At 34.5% G+C, this 20,574-nt stretch overlaps 6 protein-coding genes across 12 annotated transcripts in view; 3 read left to right on the top strand and 3 right to left on the bottom strand.

Moving 5' to 3' along the window:
* Positions 1 to 3,962, top strand: part of LOC114877290 (protein turtle-like) — a 130,533-nt gene extending 126,571 nt beyond the window's left edge. The window contains exons 11-14 of the mRNA XM_046288917.1: positions 1,891 to 2,199; positions 2,394 to 2,720; positions 2,882 to 3,066; positions 3,547 to 3,962. Of these exons, the coding sequence (XP_046144873.1) occupies positions 1,891 to 2,199; positions 2,394 to 2,720; positions 2,882 to 3,066; positions 3,547 to 3,819 (1,094 nt within the window). The 3' untranslated portion in view covers positions 3,820 to 3,962. The remainder of the gene's footprint in view (positions 1 to 1,890; positions 2,200 to 2,393; positions 2,721 to 2,881; positions 3,067 to 3,546) is intronic.
* Positions 3,963 to 6,306: 2,344 nt separating this feature from the next.
* On the bottom strand, positions 6,307 to 9,200 carry LOC114877296 (testis-expressed protein 47-like). Its single transcript, XM_046288965.1, has 7 exons — positions 9,126 to 9,200; positions 8,861 to 8,926; positions 8,687 to 8,788; positions 8,523 to 8,627; positions 8,298 to 8,456; positions 8,033 to 8,201; positions 6,307 to 6,401 (listed from the first exon to the last, which is right to left on the bottom strand). Exons 1-7 carry the CDS (start codon positions 9,198 to 9,200, stop codon positions 6,307 to 6,309), a joined length of 771 nt encoding a protein of 256 aa, XP_046144921.1.
* Positions 9,201 to 9,657: 457 nt separating this feature from the next.
* On the bottom strand, positions 9,658 to 12,814 carry LOC114877301 (nucleoporin SEH1-A). 2 transcript variants are annotated; one of them, XM_029189692.2, is made up of 6 exons: positions 12,085 to 12,814; positions 11,848 to 12,004; positions 11,522 to 11,783; positions 11,227 to 11,457; positions 10,870 to 11,157; positions 9,658 to 10,069 (listed from the first exon to the last, which is right to left on the bottom strand). In XM_029189692.2, the coding sequence occupies exons 1-6, from the start codon at positions 12,193 to 12,195 to the stop codon at positions 9,892 to 9,894; spliced, it is 1,227 nt and encodes a 408-aa protein (XP_029045525.1). In that variant the 5' UTR covers positions 12,196 to 12,814; the 3' UTR covers positions 9,658 to 9,891. The 2 variants fall into 2 exon arrangements, with proteins under 2 accessions (XP_029045525.1, XP_029045526.1); XM_029189693.2 differs by lacking the exon at positions 9,658 to 10,069 and having other exon boundaries at positions 10,206 to 11,157; positions 12,085 to 12,810.
* A 1,464-nt stretch (positions 12,815 to 14,278) lies between these two features.
* Positions 14,279 to 16,095, top strand: LOC114877302 (protein FAM50 homolog). Of its 4 annotated transcripts, XM_029189697.2 has the most exons (5): positions 14,298 to 14,370; positions 14,437 to 14,469; positions 14,545 to 15,283; positions 15,377 to 15,644; positions 15,720 to 16,095. In XM_029189697.2, the coding sequence occupies exons 3-5, from the start codon at positions 14,620 to 14,622 to the stop codon at positions 15,838 to 15,840; spliced, it is 1,053 nt and encodes a 350-aa protein (XP_029045530.1). In that variant the 5' UTR covers positions 14,298 to 14,370; positions 14,437 to 14,469; positions 14,545 to 14,619; the 3' UTR covers positions 15,841 to 16,095. The 4 variants fall into 4 exon arrangements, with proteins under 4 accessions (XP_029045528.1, XP_029045527.1, XP_029045530.1 ...); XM_029189695.2 differs by lacking the exon at positions 14,437 to 14,469 and having other exon boundaries at positions 14,279 to 14,384; XM_029189694.2 differs by having other exon boundaries at positions 14,279 to 14,469.
* Positions 16,014 to 17,646, bottom strand: LOC114877303 (CDAN1-interacting nuclease 1). Its single transcript, XM_029189699.2, has 6 exons — positions 17,334 to 17,646; positions 17,158 to 17,262; positions 16,953 to 17,083; positions 16,796 to 16,875; positions 16,671 to 16,720; positions 16,014 to 16,602 (listed from the first exon to the last, which is right to left on the bottom strand). The coding sequence occupies exons 1-6, from the start codon at positions 17,429 to 17,431 to the stop codon at positions 16,218 to 16,220; spliced, it is 849 nt and encodes a 282-aa protein (XP_029045532.1). The 5' UTR covers positions 17,432 to 17,646; the 3' UTR covers positions 16,014 to 16,217.
* A 138-nt stretch (positions 17,647 to 17,784) lies between these two features.
* LOC114877300 lies at positions 17,785 to 20,511 on the top strand. 3 transcript variants are annotated; one of them, XM_029189691.2, is made up of 3 exons: positions 17,785 to 18,116; positions 18,204 to 19,651; positions 19,747 to 19,879. In XM_029189691.2, exons 1-3 carry the CDS (start codon positions 18,041 to 18,043, stop codon positions 19,780 to 19,782), a joined length of 1,560 nt encoding a protein of 519 aa, XP_029045524.2. In that variant the 5' UTR covers positions 17,785 to 18,040; the 3' UTR covers positions 19,783 to 19,879. The 3 variants fall into 3 exon arrangements, with proteins under 3 accessions (XP_029045524.2, XP_046145010.1, XP_029045523.2); XM_046289054.1 differs by having other exon boundaries at positions 17,785 to 18,101; positions 18,204 to 20,511; XM_029189690.2 differs by having other exon boundaries at positions 17,786 to 18,116; positions 18,204 to 20,511.
* The last annotated feature ends 63 nt before the right edge of the window (positions 20,512 to 20,574 follow it).

The raw sequence follows: 20,574 nt of genomic DNA, 5'->3' as shown, positions 1-20,574 counted from the left end.
CGAACGTACAAAACGTTCTAAAGAGAACGCGAAACGTCGGTAGTTGAGCGTAATTAAAAAAAAATTCTTCGTTGCTCGAGCTGTGCTGACTTTTCAAAAGCGACAATCCCCCAGCACGAAATCGAGGAGTTCGGGGATTAAAATGAAAGTTCGTTACGGCGTTTGTGTGCACGCGTGTATACGTGGACGAATGGCCCTTTTTTTTTTGGTAACGAACATATCCATCGATCCAGCGAAACGATCCAACGGTTGGATGACCAAAAAAGGTGGAAATTGCCCGGTTAAAAATCCTCGAATCTTCGTTAAACGCGAATCTATTTATCCGGCCAAATTTTTATCCCCGTATTTTCGCCGTGCAACGATTCACCGTTTTTATTTCCGAATCTAATAACGCGGATATTCAGAGGGAAACGCGCCGCTAAAAGGGAGATGTCGAAAAAATGAAAGCGAAATAACCAAATGGAAAATTGTAACGCTTGATTACAGTTATTGATTATCTTTGCTAATTACGAATATCAATTTATATTCTTTTGATGGCATTTTTTCAAAAAATATCTAGAACGTACTTTTTTTCATTAATTCGCCCTGAAAGTACGATAATAAGCACGAAAGTTTATTCCGTGCTCGTGATTTCAATGAAATTTTTCCGAGTATTTACTAGAAAACCACATTTTCGTAGAGAAAATTTTACCTCCGAGATATTCCATGTTATTAAATCAAAGCTTTTCACGAGATTTACAGATAAAGATTCGAAAAACATTCAGCTTTCTAGGATAAAGAAAGCTGTCAAGTTTTTCAACGTTATTAACGAGAAATATTTATATCGCTGGTAGATTTTCAAGCAAATAATAATAGCCGGAAGCCCTGACAACTAAGTTTAAACAGGAGCATCCGGTCGATGTTTGCCTTGCCATAAGGAAGAACACGTTCTTTTTTTAACTCCAGTCGGATACACAAAGTGCTGCATTATTCTTTGCTAATCTAATATTTCGAAACGAAATTATTCTTGAATACGTTGCAGCCACGCGAATCGACCATTCTTTTTTCTCTTCCTCTTTTATTATTATTTTTTTAATTACTCTCCATCAGAGAACACCGTATCCATCCATTGCTTCGATCCATTTACCGATATTGAGCATCTTTAATGCACCGGCTTCCTGTTATATTAATAGACCAGCCGTAATGAACTTTGTTCTTTATCCTTTCGCTTCTATTGAAGCTTTGAATGTCTCTTAATCGCGAAGCTATTCTCGAAACGAGGACAAATAACTTTTAACGTTATCAACGATTGTTACATTTAACAGAGCAGAGACTTGTAATTAATATTCATTTCTAATGCATTCTGTTTTCAAATAATGCCTTAACTAAACTACGAAAAGAAATTGATTTTTGAAAATTTTTGAATTTTCTAAAAAAGATAATTAATAAATTTTCAATATTTTCTAAGGAAATTCAAAGGAAATTTTGATACAGAAATGTATCTTTTAAACAAACAGGATTGTGGAAGTATAAAAATAGCTGGGAGCTTTCTCGTCGCGGTAAGAAAGCTTTAAAGTTCGACGACGAAGTCCATCCGTTTCGCGCACATTCGATGAAACGCGTCTAAAGTTATTGTCGAATTTACGATACGGTCGTGATTTCCTCGCCATTTGTCACGGTATTTTCATTTCGCATAGAATCGCGGGGAAACTCGGATTATTATCGAGCCAGGGAAATCTACCTGTCTCTCGATAACAATTTTTGTATCGTAAACCGATGAGAACGCGATATTTCAATTATGGTTTCGTATAGAAACGAATAAAAACTCTTCTAGAATATCCTGATAATTTTATCATCGAATGATACGACATGAAAAAATACGAAAATGAGGGGCTTACCTGTTTGTACCAGGTCGGCCGGATATGGTTCACAATTGCACCACCTCGAACACGTCGACGAATTCGTTTTCTGTCCGATGCGCCGAGGGTTTCAACGGTGGTTTGCCCCAATCATTTCTCCTGGAAGTAAGGGAGAGCAACAGCCAGGAATTGCGTGCCAACCTGACATCGCCGGTGCCACGGTTCAGCGTCACCCATCTGGACTCCGGAGCCCTTTATCAGGCGTGCATTTACGCGTACAATGATAAAGGGCGCAGCGAGGCGATGGTGGTGCAGGCTGGCACATTGAGGCTACCAGAAAAACAATTAACGTCCGAGTCAGGTAAATGTTAATTACTTAATTTCTACCTTCTTTTTATCTTTCGTTATTTCTTTCTGAAATGGAAGAAGACAATGAAGTATTGAAAGCAGTGATCGACGAAAGATTTAGAAAATAATTTGATCGACAGGAGATTTGATTTTGAATCAGAATCGTAGCTCGAACTTTTCGTAATCGTATCGATTGTTCAATTGCAGAGAGACCCAGGCAGAACATTAGATTAATGCCGATGTTGAGCGTGATGATCGGTGTGGCGACGGCGTTGATCATCGTCGGGGTGATAGTGATGGTGGTGCTTAGGATTCAGCACACGCAGGTCGACGAGCAGAGCAAGTCTCAGATGGAGGATCACGGCAAACAAACGAAGACAATTCCAATCCAACGGGAGCTGAGGTTCCGCGAGGGAAGCAGTCTGCTCACGGATGAGAAACATCCTAGCAGCCCCTTCAGGAAACTCGAGAGCAGCGGTGAGATAAGCGAAAACGACGAGAAGAATCCTGATATTATACCTCAGCAAATCACTGGTTCGTACCTTTTTCCTTTCTATATTTCCAACTTATTGAATGCGACACCCTCGGAATATCAGATAAATCATGAGAAATTTTCAATTATTTTGAAACGAATGCCTGCAGCATTTTAACAAATTATACCTTTTATTATGAAATATCAATCACGTTAAATACAGGCGACGAGCCATCCGAGTATTTGCGAAAGAGACGACTAGTGTCGACGATCGAAACATCGCCATCGAGAAGTTTACTGGAGCACTCGACGGTTACTTCCGGTCACGGAAGTTACGTAGGCTATTGCACCATTCGCAACGGTATGCCGTTGCACGAGTTCTCGAATCTGGCGACGAAACACAAAAGCGTAAGTTCAATTTGCCCTAACGCGTTCCATGATTATCCTTCCTAGACGACTTTAACCTTTCCGGCTATATCCCATTTGAAACTGAAGTTACCCTCTTTTCTCAAGTATTTTAACTCTTTCACCGGAGGGGGAAAGTTGCTAAACTCGACGCTTTCTAAATGCATGCTGCATGCAAACTATGTCCGCAGTAAAGTGGTCATTCCAGCGATGGGATTCGAATCGGTTCTTAAGACGTTCTCAGATCAGAACGCGAGAATCGAGGAAATTGAATCGGTTGTACTGTGAAAATTAAATTTACCGATAGGATGTCCTGAAACTTCCTAAACTAAAGTTGTTTGAAAAATTCCGAAACAATATCTCAAGTTCCCATCGCCAGACATTTCCACAAAAGGATTACCCGTTCCAATGCACTCGCTGGATAGAAATCCTATGAACCCGACGCATAAAGAACATCAATCATCTGGCATCGATAAACTTTAGTTCCAGCCAATAGTGGGCGACGACTATCAGAGCGGTGTCTGCACTCTACCAAGGCAACACTGGCCAAGCCAAAGCGTTCAATCAATGTCGATGACGATGAGCCCACCGATGCTATATACCAGCTTGGGAGTCGTCAGTAGAACCTGTCCAAGTGGTACATTATTGACAAAGGACGTGGAAGCAAGGATCCCCGGACAGTGTTGCATCCAATCGCAAAAGGACGGCAAAATGAGCACCCCGATCGTCATGGCCAAGAGAGAGAGCTCGGTGTGACATTTTTCTCTTACACAGACCAGTGATCTATGAAGTATGCGTATCGATGCATTCATCGATGATGATATTTCTCCTCGGATACGCAATCGACGACCGAAACATCGCTGGAATGTATGGATAGATAATAAAGAATGTTTTTGCAATTCTTGCTGCCCTTTGGTTCGTCGTAATTATTAGTATACAGGAACTTTTTCCATCCTGTACGATGATCTTTCACTCATCATTTCATCGAAATGTTTCATTTCTATCCACTGGAATAATCGATAGTATACTTTCCTACGTTTTCTCATTTATTATTTGATCTTCGAAACGAATGAACCGCCAGAGAAATAATTTACTACTGATAGATAGGGTGATGTGTAATTGTTATTTATTCGATAATTATACAGGGTGTCTAATTGTATTCAATTTTTATTTCAAAATCAAATTATTCTTTCTCTTATCAGTTGATGTTTGCAATGAACGCCCTGTGCATCGTTCGAGGATCGTTGAATGACATTCGACAGTCGCGTGTAGGAAATAAACGCAAAGTACGTAATCGGTGCACGCAATCGGAAAACGAGGCCGGTTTATTTCGAACGAATTTATTTTCTTCCCCTTTACGCGATAACCTCGCAACTTGTAAGTCTCTCTCCCTCTCTCTCTGTCTCTCTCTCTCTCTCTGTTCGATCAAGTGCCCTTTTTACATTGAACGGACGATTCTCGAGCCACCGTGTTTGCGAATGTGAAAAAGAGAAAAGAAAATAATGAATTAGCAGATTTGTGAAAGGCGTGCGTGTGCAGTTTGGGAACGAATTACCGCTAGAAAATAAACTTTATTATACATATGCACGTGTTTCTCGCGTGCTGTACATATTATCTTGAATACGGAGGATATTTTATACAGATTGCTAGTATTTAAAGAACAAAAAGAAAACAAAATAAGAGCGAGCGAAAGAGGAATGAGAGGAAATAATGTTTATTCCAACTTTTACTATGAATAATAAAGAAATGAAGAAAAAAAAAAAGATTGTACAATTCGTCTAGTCGATGTAAGTATAAATAATGTATAATTGCGTCAAATCAAACCTAGCCAGAATAACGTGCACTGAGGATGTTCTATGAATTTAAAAAAAAAAGAAAGGTTCGTCATGTTCGCAGTCAATGGGAACAAGAAATTTTTCTGTGTGTGTGTATATGTTCGATGTTCGTACCAGGATAAAGGTAATTGGGAAACGAGGACACAGTGACATATCGTACAGCTTTTCCATCATCGAAATTAACCCGAGAGTTAAAGAAAGAACGAACACGCATAAAAGAGAAAGAGGAAAGTATGAATAGAGAGATATATATATACCGGTTGTTTTTCGTCAGTATACAGTATTCTGGATTTCATTGTACGATTAAGTATCTGTATAATGTATAAAGTAACGATTCCCTTCGGAGTAATGAAGAAACGGAGGAATGAATGAAAGGATATGCGATTGTTCTTCTACTATTGTCTTTAACAAAGCGATAAATGAATCCAAAGTTTGTTGTAAATATATATATCGGGAGTTAGACGTTCATTCGAGATCCTCTAGATGAATGTGTTCTTTTGAAACGCTAATTAGTCGTTAAGTTTTATCCTCGGAGACACGGTGTCTGACTGTAATGTTTAAAAGAAGAAATGAAAAATTGAAAAAAAAAAAGAAGAAGAAGACGCGTATGAATCTCGTTATTTATTATTGCCATTGATGGAATTGATGTCGGCGCGTAGCCAGTGTACTAACGGGAACCTCGATAATCGTTACGAAAAATCGCCTATTTCTTCTCGTATTTCAAGTAATTCATGCCACGACGAAGAGTACAAGGAGATACCCGACGACGATCAAACGACACGAATAAAGTCTCGAACGCATACTGCCATACGGTCTTTTGATAATTTATTCGAGTACTATTGCAAACGATTTACAATGTTCAACGTTGCTCGCATCATCGGTTCGATGTCCAAGTCTGAATTCATTTTATCTATGGAAGCGTCATTTGAGAAGAAATTTAGTCGACGAGAACATTGGCATGCGATTAGAAAAATGTAACATAATTATATTATTGTGAATCTTATTTCTCTTGGAATAGCTTAAATCGTAAACGAATTTAATTTTGAAGAAAACAATGGTATAATAATGATTTTCAATGTACACTCGCGTGCAATGATGTCCCTAGAAAATCTCCCAACACTCATCTTCCTGTTCTTGGATACAAAGAATAAAAGCTAGTGAACCAAATATGGAGAAGGAAAAAACATTTCTTCTACTTTTTCTTAATTAAACAAAGCCATCCTTGCACGCAGGTGTACACCTTGCGTTGTTCGCCAATTTTCTCGTCGTTTTATAATATCATATGTATCAAAGCGTATTTTCAACATCTACGAGTCCTACCCTTTGACAAACCGACTCAACGTTAAATCAAACATGTTCACGTGTTCAAACGAGGGTGACTTGGTGAATTAGCAAGGCTTCCTTGCTTCTAGTGCTTGGGTACCGACGAATCGACGATTCGAAGAACGTCTTTCTCGCAACCGTCGCCGAACATGAAATCGTAGGGTGGCGGCCAGATGCTATCTGAAAGATAAACGGCTCGTTGTGCGAACAGAGAAGACTATTCTCATAGTGCAGAATCATTTGGTCAGTATCCGGCGTATCTTGTGGTCTTTGCGTGCGTGCCTTGCATCGTTAGAAAAATTTACTTTTAATTATAATTTAGTTCTATGCTGTCCGTGCGCGAACAAATTCTTTCTATTTGAAGGAATCAGCATCGAAGTAGAACTTTTCTTACTATACTTGTTAGATACTTCCGTTACGAATGTATCGCACATACGCGCGCGCTGAGAGCAAGCGAAAGGTAGGAGAGCGTAGCGAACAAAGCAGAAGCAGCTCAGCTCGCGACCAAAGTACACGTACGATCTTGTCTCGTTATTCTTATAGTTTATCTTTCACTAAATATATGTCTACGAATTTATTTCATTACGCCTGAAGTCTCGGCATTCTTCTCTTTTCCGAAATCGAAAAGGAATTTACATTAACACGTTAACTGCCATGGTGGTCATATAAAACTGGCGCCTCAAATTTTATGGAGTTAAATAATTAAACAAAAAGAAGAAAAACAAACCTTGCATATTATTAGCAATATTTTAATAACGTAAGATACTAAATTAAAATTTCTAATTTGAAAGTTAACTGATCGTATTCTTAATAATTGCAGTTTTCATATACAGAGTGTTCGACAACAGGTGGGCGAAATTTTAAGGGGTGATTCTAGGAATCAAAATAAGACGAAAATTAGGAATGACGAAATAGCGTTTGCGGCTTTGTTTCCCAGTAATTAACATTTAAAAATTCGAGTAAAACGCGCCTGAAACCTGCAACCCGCCCAGCACCGACGACTGAACGGCAGGTCAGCAGGGGTTGGTGCTGGGCGGATTGCAGGTTTCAGGCGCTTTTTACTCGAATTTTTAAACGTTAATTACTGAAAAACAAAGCCGCAAACGCTATTTCGTTATTCTTGATTTTCGTCTTATTTTGATCCCTAGAATCACCCCTTAAAATTTTGCCCACCTGTTGTCGAACACCCTGTATGTCTGACTATACGCGTCTACTTCTACTGTGGCAGTCAATGTGTTAAATACATAACAATACTCTTTCGAAAAATTTCGATCATTCATTAATTGATACTTGGAAATTGTTTGTTTGTTATTAAAATTTGCGCAATGACCACAACATCCAACGATACCGACCACCATTCGCACGCTATTCGCTTCGTTACCAATATATCTTACAGTAGCCAGAGATAAGAGCCAAAGAAAATCTTTTTTAGATTGTTAAGAGTACATGGAAACACCGTTTCAGCTGTATACCGCCTGTACGTCTAAACGATCGAGTCTGACCAGCTGCTTTCGCGAAAGAACAGAAAAAAAGAAATAAAAAGAACATAAAATCATTCGAACGAAGTTTGTATATGTAATTAGTTTAGCGATATCCGACACAAATTTCATGTACCCCGTAAAAGGAGACGTTTTTTTGATATTGTAAATACTCTGAAATAAATAATCGTTTTTATTCAAAGTTGCCCTTTACCCTCGCACTTCCCCTTTTGCATAAATCAAATAATAAATAAAAAGTTTTTTATTTACAGATTAAAACTAACTGCACTTAAGAAGCGAGGGAATAATTAAGAACGTTCGTGATGTTCTTACCTTGATATAAATTAATGAATGGAACTTTGGAATGCGTTTGAAGGTACTCTTCAACAGACAAAAGAATTGTAGTTTTCACGTTCAACAGATATTCTATCACAGTGCTTTCGGGTAAAACTCGTGTAACCGCGTCTCCCATGTTGCTTACCACGTCTTGCATCGGAATTAACTTTTTTTTAAATACGAGGTAATTAATTTTAATGAAATTTATCGGCCAACTTTACGGTCTAGATTATTTTCACCGTTTCGTTTTATTCTTACTTACAGAGTCATGAGCCGCATTCGAAATGCTATCGCAGAATCGATACACCTTCTTGAGACAATTGTTCACTTGCCCTTTAATATCGTCCAATTCGTACGATCTTGGGATATCGAATAACGAGGGTGGAATTGCGTATATATAAAACCATTCCGTGAAAAATCTCTGTAACCCCGAACACGCCAAGTAAGGTAATATATAGATAATTTTTTTTTTTAATATACACCTCACCTGATGAGCATGATGATGAGATGGAAGAAAAATTGATCTACCAAGATCAAAGTCATGATGACCGTATAACATCTTGAATTGCTTGTAAATAATCTCATCCGACGCCTATGTTAAAATTGACAAATAGTTTCAATCGAAATTTAAATTCGAAGTAATTAGCTCACTTCTAACACGTGCACATAATATTGTGGATAAACAAGGAGTAATCCAGTGATAGGCACCTGAGTGTATTCTGCTTGTAAATCGTGTATTATAGATTCTATTTTCTAGAAATTATATCCATCAGTAGAAATATAAATATTTTTCTACTGTCTTATTGTTAATTTTGTTATTCATACCTTTTCCAAATTAGCATCACTACCACCATACATCCCGATATTTACCATACGAGTTAAGTACGTAATCTATAAACGACATATACATAAATATATTGATATTGCAGCTTTAATGAGATATAGTAATTAAAACGATAGATATCATTAAAATACAGTCTACTGTTTTACTAAGCAATGATAATGACGTTGAAACAACTTATTCAGAGAAAATGAGATATTTAGATGTAAGTAAATGAAATAAATGATAATTAATACTAAACTCTCTTACCTTTCCAGCAGCTCGAAGATTTTTCTTCACCACGTCCAGCAAACTCTTTCTGACAGGTTCAGTCACACGTTTCATAATAATAGTGTTATAAATACAGACTTTATTAATATTTTGGAAAAATAACACAGGAAAAAACGCTTTTTGTTAACCAAATTCATGCGGTTACAGTTTAAAATCACGCGACGGACGTGGGCAGTTACTACGTTGCACGTTCAACTTCCAAAAATATGATCATTTTCAAAAATATTAATCATTTCATCGCAGCTTTACGATGAAACTATCGTATAATAAAATTTCCAATATATATTAAATATTTCCTAATGCATCAGATTGTATAATTTTTTTCTGATTAGTTTATAATTTGTTGAACGTTGTGAAACAAACGCTTCCACATTACAGTTTCAAACACATTCAAAATAAGATTTATTTTACATAGGTACTTTGAATAAATAATACAAACAGATTGTTTTTCATGTGGTTTTATTTTATTTGAATACAAATATGTCATGGAATAATGTATAATAAAGCGATGTAAAAAATTAAAATTTACTAAAATCAGTCGAAGCAATTAAATTGTTCACATATGTATGTATGTACAGAACATTAACACAATGTTAATACTTAATTCCTTATTGCTATATACTACTATATGAGTGCAATAGTAGTAAACGGCGATTTTAAAAATATTAACTTTTGTAGATTTAATATGAAATAAATATTAAGTTATCCTTAAGTACAAGTAACTTAGTTATTGTGGTAATCATAGTTACTTTTTTGCTTTTGGATAGTCTACGACTGGAGGTGGAGGTGGAGTTGGTTCACTAGGATTTCCCAACCACACAGATTTACTAAAACGACCTTTTATAACAGGGGCCTGCCATTTATTGGTGCACATAACTGTAACTGTAGGCTTCTCTGCAGTGACTGTTGCTATAGTTACTGCTCTGAAAGTGAAATAAAATGTTTTTAAAGAATTATAATTATAAAGAATATTAAGGAATTTGTCAAAAATTCGTTCCCTATGTTTTATACCCTATGTTACTTAACATTTTGAGGTAGGAAAAAAATAAAAAGATTTACTTTAATATACAGATCATTTATTAATTTTAAAAAATGTTACAAATTGAATACGAAATGTGTTCCCTATATGATCTTTTCTAAACTATGAAACAATATATCCAACTTTACATACATTGTACTTTGATATTTACAATAATTCAAACACTTAGCAAAAATATATAGGATTTAATCAATTCACATACTTAAAATGTATGGTGTAATAAATCTTCTATGTATATTACAGAATACATCGTAACGTTTTCATTCAAAATTTTCTTGCAACGCGGAAGTAGTAAGTTTGTTGTAAATATAAACAAATTAACGACAAATTTCTTATTTCATCAATACTACAAAAGCTTTAGATAGAAGATACACTTCATATGTATTTCACTGAATAAAAAGTATAAATTTCTAAAACAACCAAAGAGTGTATACTGCTTAAAAATGATAATTAATATAAATTGATATGGATTTACTAAAAATAAAAAATGTATAATTATTAAAAAATAATAATAATCACATCCTTTATTATATAAATATAAATCTAACAAATTTCGCACGTATAGTGCACAGTTGTAAGGAATAACAAACGATATGAAAGTATTAATTACAATAAAAAATAACTGAATCTTTCTAATGCCAAGGCACTTGGTTTGGATGACTGATGGAACCCAATTTGTAGTACCTTGTTGTAGAAGGTGTTTGCTGTGTCCCTGTTGTGTGATTGGGGGGTGTTGCTGCTGTAGGCGTTTCTGCACTCTGAGCAGAAGTGCCGTCGCCTTTCAATACAGCAACACATTTCCAACTGTTAATATAATTATCTTTCCACAACCGTACACAGCCATCATCTCCTGAACTTGCTAAAATAGTTCCCATAATATTCCAGCACACTCGCCATACGGTGAAATCATGATCAAAGAACTGCGCAGCCGTGGAGATTTCAAAACGAAGTGAACCGCTTTGTGCGCTATCCCTATGTTAATAACAGCTCCATGTAACTTCTTTCTATTTTTATCTAATTTTATTCGTAATTTATACTTACAATGTAGGCTTCAATGTAATTATTCGTACATCTTTTGATGCAATAGCTAATGTATGAAAACTTCTGCCTAAATTCGGAGCAAAAGCAATATCATGAACAGGATCAACAATGGCTAATGTTTCCGTTTTTGCCCATCTTCTACTGCTTTCAGAGTACTCATATATAAAAACTTTTCCTCCGGATGAGGGGTTTGAATCATCACTTCCAACTGCTATCATTGGAGGATGTAACCTAATATATTTACAATCTGTTCAATACACAATTGAAATATAACTTTAGTAATAGAATACTTTACCTTGACAGAGATGGATTCCATGAGAGACAGCTACACTGAAGTTTGCAACTTATATCATGCTGTAAAGTCCATTGACTTAAATTCATAACGTCCGGAGCTTCATAAATTCTTATTACTCCATCTTCACTACAAGTAGCTAATAGAAGACCTAATGTTTTAGGTGCAAATTTTACATCAGTTACAGACTTTCTGGAATCTACTAAATTTGTCCTCCTAACCCAATGCCTCATGCCACGTTCCCCTGGACCTGACCCTTCCCCAACTATGCATAAAATGTAACATAATTAGACATTTATAGAATATAAGTAATTAGTGTGTAATCTCACCTATTTCTTCCCACACAGCAGCTGTTCTATCAAAAGAGCATGTTGCAAGGACTTGACCAAATTCAGGATGTGCCCAAGTTACCTTCCATACAGAACCACTGTGTGCTTTCCATGATGCAGTTAAGTGCCAATTACCATGTTCATCTTCATCCCAAACCTACAAAGATTTTTGCAATCGTTACAAATTATTAAGACAATAAACCTTCATAATATAAATATACACATAATAATACACACTTTTACAAACTGATCACTAGAACATGTTGCCATTCTTTGTCCATAAAAGTCATAAGCGATATCGTGAATCAAATCTTTGTGCTCAGCATTAATACTATGTGCTTCGAACATTTTTAACGTATTTATTTATTATTATATTCAGTATTTATTAACACGTATTAATGTGATGTACAGGTTAGAATGTAATCTTGAAATGCTTCATAAACCTAGTTGTATATCAAAATATTAAACAACTAAATTTTTATAATATCATATAAAGACCAGTCACAATGGTTTAAAATCATTTACTCCTTCAATATTCATTTGTAATTTTTATATTACTACAAAGGAGGGAAACACTATACATGTATTTATAATATTAGCATTGCTTAGGATTACTTCCCTAGAAAAATCCCTAGAAATTAAAATTTTACTAATTCGAACAGAGGTAGCTGGCTGTTGCACCGTTATCAACCATTCGACGTATTTAGAGCGAAGTAAAACATCATCAGTCTTATAGCGACCGCTCAGGGATGAAGGTAAACATACATATACCCATATTTTATTTTCTGCGTTCATTTAATTTGCTGTATTTATCTTCTTAGCTTATTGAATAAACCTATTAGCAGAACGAACGTGTTGATTTTATTACTCCCGTGTGCATCCTTTATATCCCTGATTCCTTTACATCTCCGCACTCCTTTTAAACCTGCCTTATTTACATCCCTGCTTTCCTTGCATTCCTTCGTCTCTTGTATGTACCCCTGCAATAATATGTTACAAAAACTGGTTCGAGTAAAGGTAAGTAAAGGTAATTAAAGTCTTATACAAATTTAGTTCCCTTTTTAACGCCAGAGGGCGCTGATTGGACGTTGAAATTTTAGTTCAATTTTTTCCCGCTAGAGGGCCAAAATTTCGGCAAGGTTTGGTTCCTTTTTTTGAAACCAGATGGCGCTGATTCGAGGTCGAAATTTTAGTTCACATTTTTGCCGCTAGAGGGCCAAAATTGCTGCATGATTTAGTTCCTTTTTGTGAAACCAGATGGCGCTGATTCGAGGTCGAAATTTTAGTTCACATTTTTGCCGCTAGAGGGCCAAAATTGCTGCTTGATTTAGTTCCTTTTTTTGAAACCAGATGGCGCTGATTCGAGGTCGAAATTTTAGTTCACATTTTTGCCGCTAGAGGGCCAAAATTGCTGCTTGATTTAGTTCCTTTTTTTGAAACCAGATGGCGCTGATTCGAGGTCGAAATTTTAGTTCACATTTTTGCCGCTAGAGGGCCAAAATTGCTGCTTGATTTAGTTCCTTTTTTTGAAACCAGATGGCGCTGATTCGAGGTCGAAATTTTAGTTCACATTTTTGCCGCTAGAGGGCCAAAATTGCTGCTTGATTTAGTTCCTTTTTTGAAACCAGATGGCGCTGATTCGACGTCGAAATCTTAGTTCGCATTTTTCCCGCTAGAGGGCCAGAATTTCGGTAAAAGTTAGTTTCCCTTTATTTATAGAGGGATATTGAAATGTAAGGGATGCAGAGATGTAAGAGATACAGGGATGTAAGGGATATAAGGGATGCAGGGATGTAGCGGTTGCAGGGATGTAAGGGATGCGGGGATGTAAGGGTTACAGGGATGTATGGGATGCAGGGTTGTGAGGGATGCAGGGATGTAAGGGATGCAGAGATGTAAGAGGTGCCGGGATGAAAGAGATGGAGGGATGTAATGGATGCAGAGATGTAAGGGATGCACTGATGTAAGGGATGCAGAGATGTGAAATGTACAGGGGAATAAAGAAAGCAGGGATGAGAAGAATGGTGGGATGTAAGGAATGTTCAGGTGTAAGGGATGCACTGATGTAAAGGATGCATACAGGAGTAATACAATCAACACGTTCTTAATTCAGTAAGCTAAGTAGATAAATACAGCAAATTAAATATATCGGCATACCGACCTGAGATGTTGGGGTGTCGACGACCCCAACGCACAAGTGACACTCTTTGCATACCGACATTATGGTAACTAGGGTTTCGGAGACTCCAAAATACGAATGATACTCTACATACCGACATTCTAGCGTCCGTGGTGTCGGAAGCCTCTAAGTACGAATGACACTCTTTGCATACCGACATAATGGCAACTGGGCAGCGTATCGTCATCTTGGGGTATCAGGGACCCCATAAATAGTAACCCCTCGAAAACAAAGGCATGCCCAGTGGTCATTGATATAGTATTACAATTCTACACATTTGTTTATTTTCCCAACAGAATCATTATAGATATGTATATGGTTTAAAGTTATTACATTCTGAATAAGTAATTAAGTCTTGGTAAATAATGTATTTTCACAGTTGTAATTGTATCTCATATGTTTAATTTCAGAGTTGTTAACATCTTTCAACATAAGTTCCAAATGTAATTTTAGTATAGGTTAAAAATGTTTTTCTTATTATGAAAGATAATTATATCAGTTTCTCAATTGTATTTTAGAGTTTTCTGGTGAAACACGTATCCCAGTTTTTGGGAATAGTCTTCTGTAGAAGTTCTAAACCGTTATTAAACATTATGGCACACTATAAAGGAGCAGCCAGTGAAGCTGGCCGTGCAATGCAGTTAATGAAGAAGAGAGAAATTGCTCAGCAAGAAATAGAATTAAGAAAAAAGAAAATAGAAGATGATCTGAAAATACATAACATAGAAAACAAATTTGCAACTCATTATAATGCTGTTGAACAACAGTTGAAGACTTCTACTATTGGATTAGTCACTTTGAATGAAATGAAAGCAAAGCAGGAAAATATAGTAAAAGAACGCGAGAGGAAACTTGCGCAAAAGGAACGTGAAAAGGAACAAGAAAAGGAACGGGCTCTTGCAGCTAAACAAGCTGAAAAAAATAAGCAGAAGAAACAAATACAAGCTTTATCATTTAATTTAGATGAAGATGAAGTAGAACTTTCTGATGAGGAAACAGAATCAAAGGTAGAGAAATCAAAAGATGATGATGATGATGATGATATTGGGCCTCTAGTAAAAAAAATAAAGAAGAATCCAGATGTGGATACAAGCTTTTTACCTGATAGAGAAAGGGAGGAAGAAGAAAACAGATTAAGAGAAGAGCTGAGACAAGAATGGGCTAGAAAACAAAATGCACTAAAAGAAGAAGAAATTGAAATTACTTTCAGTTATTGGGATGGTTCTGGACACAGAAGGAGTGTTATCATGAAAAAAGGTGAAAGTCTATTCATTACTACAATTATTATTAGTTATTAATTTTGTTAGTTATACCTTTATACTAATTGTTAATAGTTCGTACTATCTGCAGGTAATTCCATCTATCAGCTCCTTCAAAGATGCTTGGAAGTTTTACGACGCGAATTTAGTGAACTTAAAACAGTGATGGCTGATCAGTTGATGTATGTTAAAGAAGATCTAATACTACCGCATCATTATACATTTTATGATTTTATTGTAACAAAGGCAAGAGGAAAAAGTGGACCTCTCTTCACATTTGATGTTCATGACGACATTCGTGTGATGCATGACGCTTCTGTGGAAACAGAAGAATCTCACGCTGGAAAAGTGTTACTTAGGTATTATATATTTCAGTATAAATAGTTTTACATTTATCAATTTTTTTATTAATTATAAATTATATTTTGCTGCAGGTCTTGGTATGAAAGAAATAAACATATATTTCCTGCTAGTAGATGGGAACCTTTTGATCCAACAAAAAGTTACGATAAATATACGGTATCAGATAAAAATAGGAAAAAGGATAAAATTTAATGGAAAAGAAATTATATAGGAAGTAATTGTACAAAGAAATTAATAATTCATATTGTGTTCAGTAAAGAAAAATTTATCGTTTTAGGATAATTTCAATATTGTAGATATTACATTTTTAAAATATATAATTAATTTTTATTATATAGCAAGATCGGTATTATTTAAACTAGAAGTTAAACGTTAATACATATCTAGTATATTTAAAATAATGTACATACAAAATTTCATAAAATAATACACGTGCTGTAAATAGTATTTTTACAGGTGTCGGAATTTTTTACATTTTTACATACCGATGGAATCTCGGTAGCTCATTGATTTAATCATAGTTTAAGTACAAATATATATTTGATGTCACATAAGTAATTTAATTACAATCAGCAAGCAGTAGGTTTAATACAACTAGGATCCATGTATGTAATATTTTCTGGAAAGTGATCCATAATGATAAACCTTTTTTCGCTAGGTTTTGTTAAATTATCTAAGAATCCAAACCAGTAAATTACAAGTCCTGGCCCAAATCTATTCCAATAGCTTAAAAATTGTTCCTTAATATACTTTTGATGTATCTCTATATTTCCAAATCGTGCTTTAGATTCTATCCAATTAATTACAAAACCATTTACCGCGATTGGTACTTCAAGTTTAAAGTCTGGAGTTTTGTCGTAACCTCGTGATCGCAAATGTTCTTCATTACGAAACGAGAGATTTCGTTCCGTTAAAAAGTTTTGTAATTTTAACTCATACTCTTGACCTACAGAACTGGAAGTTTGATTTATGACTATACATATAAAGCAATTTTGTTTGTTATTTAATATTATGAAACTTACATTCCAATAGCATCTGCTATAGGTCCATACAAATTGTCATATAATATACACTGAAAAAACATTGAATTATTTTAAAATTGTATAATGGTGTGTGTTTAATAATTAACAAGTTTTTATCTTATTACCAAATAAATTTCATATGCAAGATCTTTATCTTGAATGAGGGTAGTGTCCTTAAACAATTTACTGACCTCATTTCTAGAAACTAAGAACATATTGCTTTTTAATATTTGGAGATAATTGTATTTTATAATAAATTGTTTTAAAATGTATGCAAATTACAATTAGGATCATCCTTTCCACAGTGCTTTTCAAGAATATTCCTAGCTAACAATGCAGGAGGTGCTCCAATGTCCTTTGCCATTTTTAATAAAATCCCAACTGGTTCACCATTCTGTACAGCTTCTACATAACTATTATTTGGATAGTATAGCTCAAGATACAGTGTAAAATATTTTTAAATGAACATAACATGAAGTATCCTTACGTATCATAATAATTTTTGTTGTTGCCAAATAATTTGCTATGATTAACTTTCATCTTATGTTGTATTTCTAAAGACAGTATACTATACAGTGTGTTTACTGGAATCCTGAATAAAGACAGAGTATTTTATTGTGATCAATAGTTAAATATAATTGTCTTTTACAGAAACACTCTTACTCGCTATATTTTTCTTTTAACATGTTTCTACAGTCCTTTGATAAACCTCGAAATTTTCGAATAGATGCTACAATATCATTATATAATTCAACCTTCATATTTGAGTCTTATTCGTGTTTCCTTGAAATATTTCAACTTTATTTTATTATCGTATAAATATACTCGTCTTCGCACGTTACGAATACTGACATTTGTATACAGCGTATACAGTATACAATTTCATTCATTCGTCTGAAGTTTACTTTTTATCCGATTTATGCGGGAAATTTTAACTTATAGCTTTTTCTTTTTTATCTTTAGTCAAAGAGGAGGACTTACTCTTTGCTGTGGGTTCGCCGAGAGATTGGTATCCCTACGCTAACAGTTGGGTTGGTATCCCTACAAGAGAGGCGGCATTAGCGCCTCCTGGTACTGAGGCGTAGACCTAAAATTTGCATCAAATTCACAAGAGCGGACTCAGTAAAGTTTGGTGGGCCTGGGCCTAGATCAGTGAAGGTTGTTGATTGTTTGCCCATAAATATTGTATATGCAACAATTTTAAAGAGAAAATAGAATGAAACATTAAATCCGTATTGTTATGAGATGTACAACAGATTAGCATAAAACACGTAATTGTATGGAAACAATCTACATGACAGATGCCTTGTATTTAATTTTCAAATATCATTTATTGGTGAATTAGTTTATACTTTAATCCTGTCAAAATTATGAATAAACGTGAAAAGTCAACAAAAAAGTACAGTGTACAGCAGGGAAAGAAAGAAACTGGTCGGTCAGAGCAAGGTAATTAATTTAATTTTTTATATAACTAAAAAAGTAATAGAATTGTATTAAATATTTGTTGATATATATAAATTTTATATGTTACAGCTTCAATCAAAAAGAATATGAAAGTTGATGTAGGAAATGATTCACCTCAACATTCTTATGATACACGTGTTTCTGGACATAGTACACCAATTTTAAAAAAGGAATATGTATATGACATAGAAGATTCTCCTGAAATTGATTATCATTACAGTCCAATTTCACTTCCTTGTACTCAAGATGGGGGCAATGAAATTTCTTGGGATTGGCAGACAACAAGTAGTAAAAATTCATACAGTAATAAACCACAAAGCAACCTCAATGAAACTCCCAAAAGAACTAAACAATTACAGAAAAAACGAAATTCCTTTTCTCCCTTATTGCAAAAACCACTTAAGAGGAAACAGATAAAGATGGAAAATATAGAAAATATTGGAAAACTAACAGCTGAATTGAAAGCATTATCGGAGAGAATGAAAGATATGCAACAAAACTGTAACAATCATGTCACTGAGAATAAAGATGGTGGAGAATGTGAATCTGAAAATAAGCTGTTGATAGGATTTGATACTGAAATTAATGATGATATAATGATACAAGTTGTTGACAATCACAAATCTAATGTAGATACAATTGCTATTAATAATAATATCAAAAAAAGTTCAAGTTATGAGGATTTATTTGATGATTCAATTGATGATTCAATGGTGAGGTGCAGTCAAGAAATTGAAGAAAAATTAAATTTGCGTAAAAGTACAGAAAATGAGACTACGGTAGTAAATATAGTAAGTGACAAGAAAGAAAAAGAATTTCACTTTTTAACATCTATCAATTCTACTGGAAGTTCCAGAAGTATTAATACTTCTAAAAATTCTTCAAGCGACACAAGCAGCCAACTAAAAACATATTCAAATAATTCAAGTAAAAATTCAGCTTCAAGTTTTTCAATTTCCAGTTTAAAAAATACAAGTCTACAGAAAGGTTCCTCTAAAAATAATGTTATACATACAGCAAATAAAAAATTACAAGAGACAAAGATGTCAGATTTTCCGGATGATTCTTTTGATGATTGTTTAGCAACTTTCGTCGAAGATGACAAGTTATTAACTAAATTGTCGGAATATGATTTTAATGCTCCAAATTCAGATGCAAACTCGAGTCATTCCAAAAAGAAAGGAACTGTTCCTTCAAGGAATAAACAATCTTCAAACAGTAATCTCTCAAAAGCAGTAGTAGATACTGTATATAATATCGAATCAAATTATACAGATGCTAAGTTGATTGCTGATGATCTGGTAGGGGAATTCGAATTTATAACTGATAAAGAAACAGTACAAAAATCTTTCCCTGGTAAAACTTCTCTAGAAAACAGGAAGTTCTTTAAAACGAAAAGCTTATCAGATCAGTGTTGTTATCAGAGAAGAAACTGTAATTTAAATAATAAGACAAATAAAACTTCAAATATTGTTGTACTAAATCCAAAACAATATCAGTTGAATTCAAATTGTTCAGTAAGTACTAATTCTGTTACCACAAGTCAAAATTCTTACAAACCTAATACACTTGCATCAATTAACGGCACGGAAAATGCGCATGCACTTGACAGACTGGAAGGAAACGAAGATGGAGATCGTATTGTTAAATACAAATCTACTAGCAATTTAAATAGCATAAAAGAAGTGAAAGAATCGTTGTCGGTACAATGCACCCCGGAAGAGATAGAACAAAAAAGGCGGGAAGCAAAGATGAGACTAGAGGCGAAACGAAAACTGCAGCAAAGTGGTCGAATGGCCAGTGCTACATCAGAAGTCCCGATAAAGAGATCTGTTAAAAGGTGATAGACTAACAGTGTTGAGTAAAATGAGTTAATGAAACTATATTTTACGATACCCTGTTGTTTTACTTACAAATACTAATGTGTCTATTCCTTGTATGTTTATGATTTCAACTACATATTGTGTCTACACAAATAGTTATATAAACAAAAGCTATTTTTCGATACAACTTTAAGCATTCTGTAAAATCATGTCAATAGCTTACAAATAATTACTTATATTTATACTTTTCTATTTTGTTATCGTTGAAAACATCACCATTATATTCTAGAATGTACAGTCATTCAATTGTAATAGCTGTTGAAATAATTATAAATACATGTTACATAAATTTCTATATATTTATTTGATTGTAACGTGTCTATTTTTCTGTCATCTAAATAATCTTAAGAAAATAAATATTTTTTAAATTTTTCTATAACAGTAGTTAATTATGTATGTTTTTTGTCACAAATAGATATACGAAGTTAAGATTATGTTGGATATGTAGGAATTATTGTGCGAGTAGAGTACATAATAAAACATTTTTCGTTAAACATTTGTTATAATTCCTTTTTTTCAATATAATTAAGTTTCTTTTATTATTTTCTTATAAATAT

Source organism: Osmia bicornis, chromosome 15 (genome assembly GCF_907164935.1).
Source record: "Osmia bicornis bicornis chromosome 15, iOsmBic2.1, whole genome shotgun sequence".
Classification (NCBI taxonomy): Eukaryota; Metazoa; Arthropoda; class Insecta; order Hymenoptera; family Megachilidae; genus Osmia; species Osmia bicornis.
This window is presented reverse-complemented; position numbering and strand designations above follow the sequence as displayed.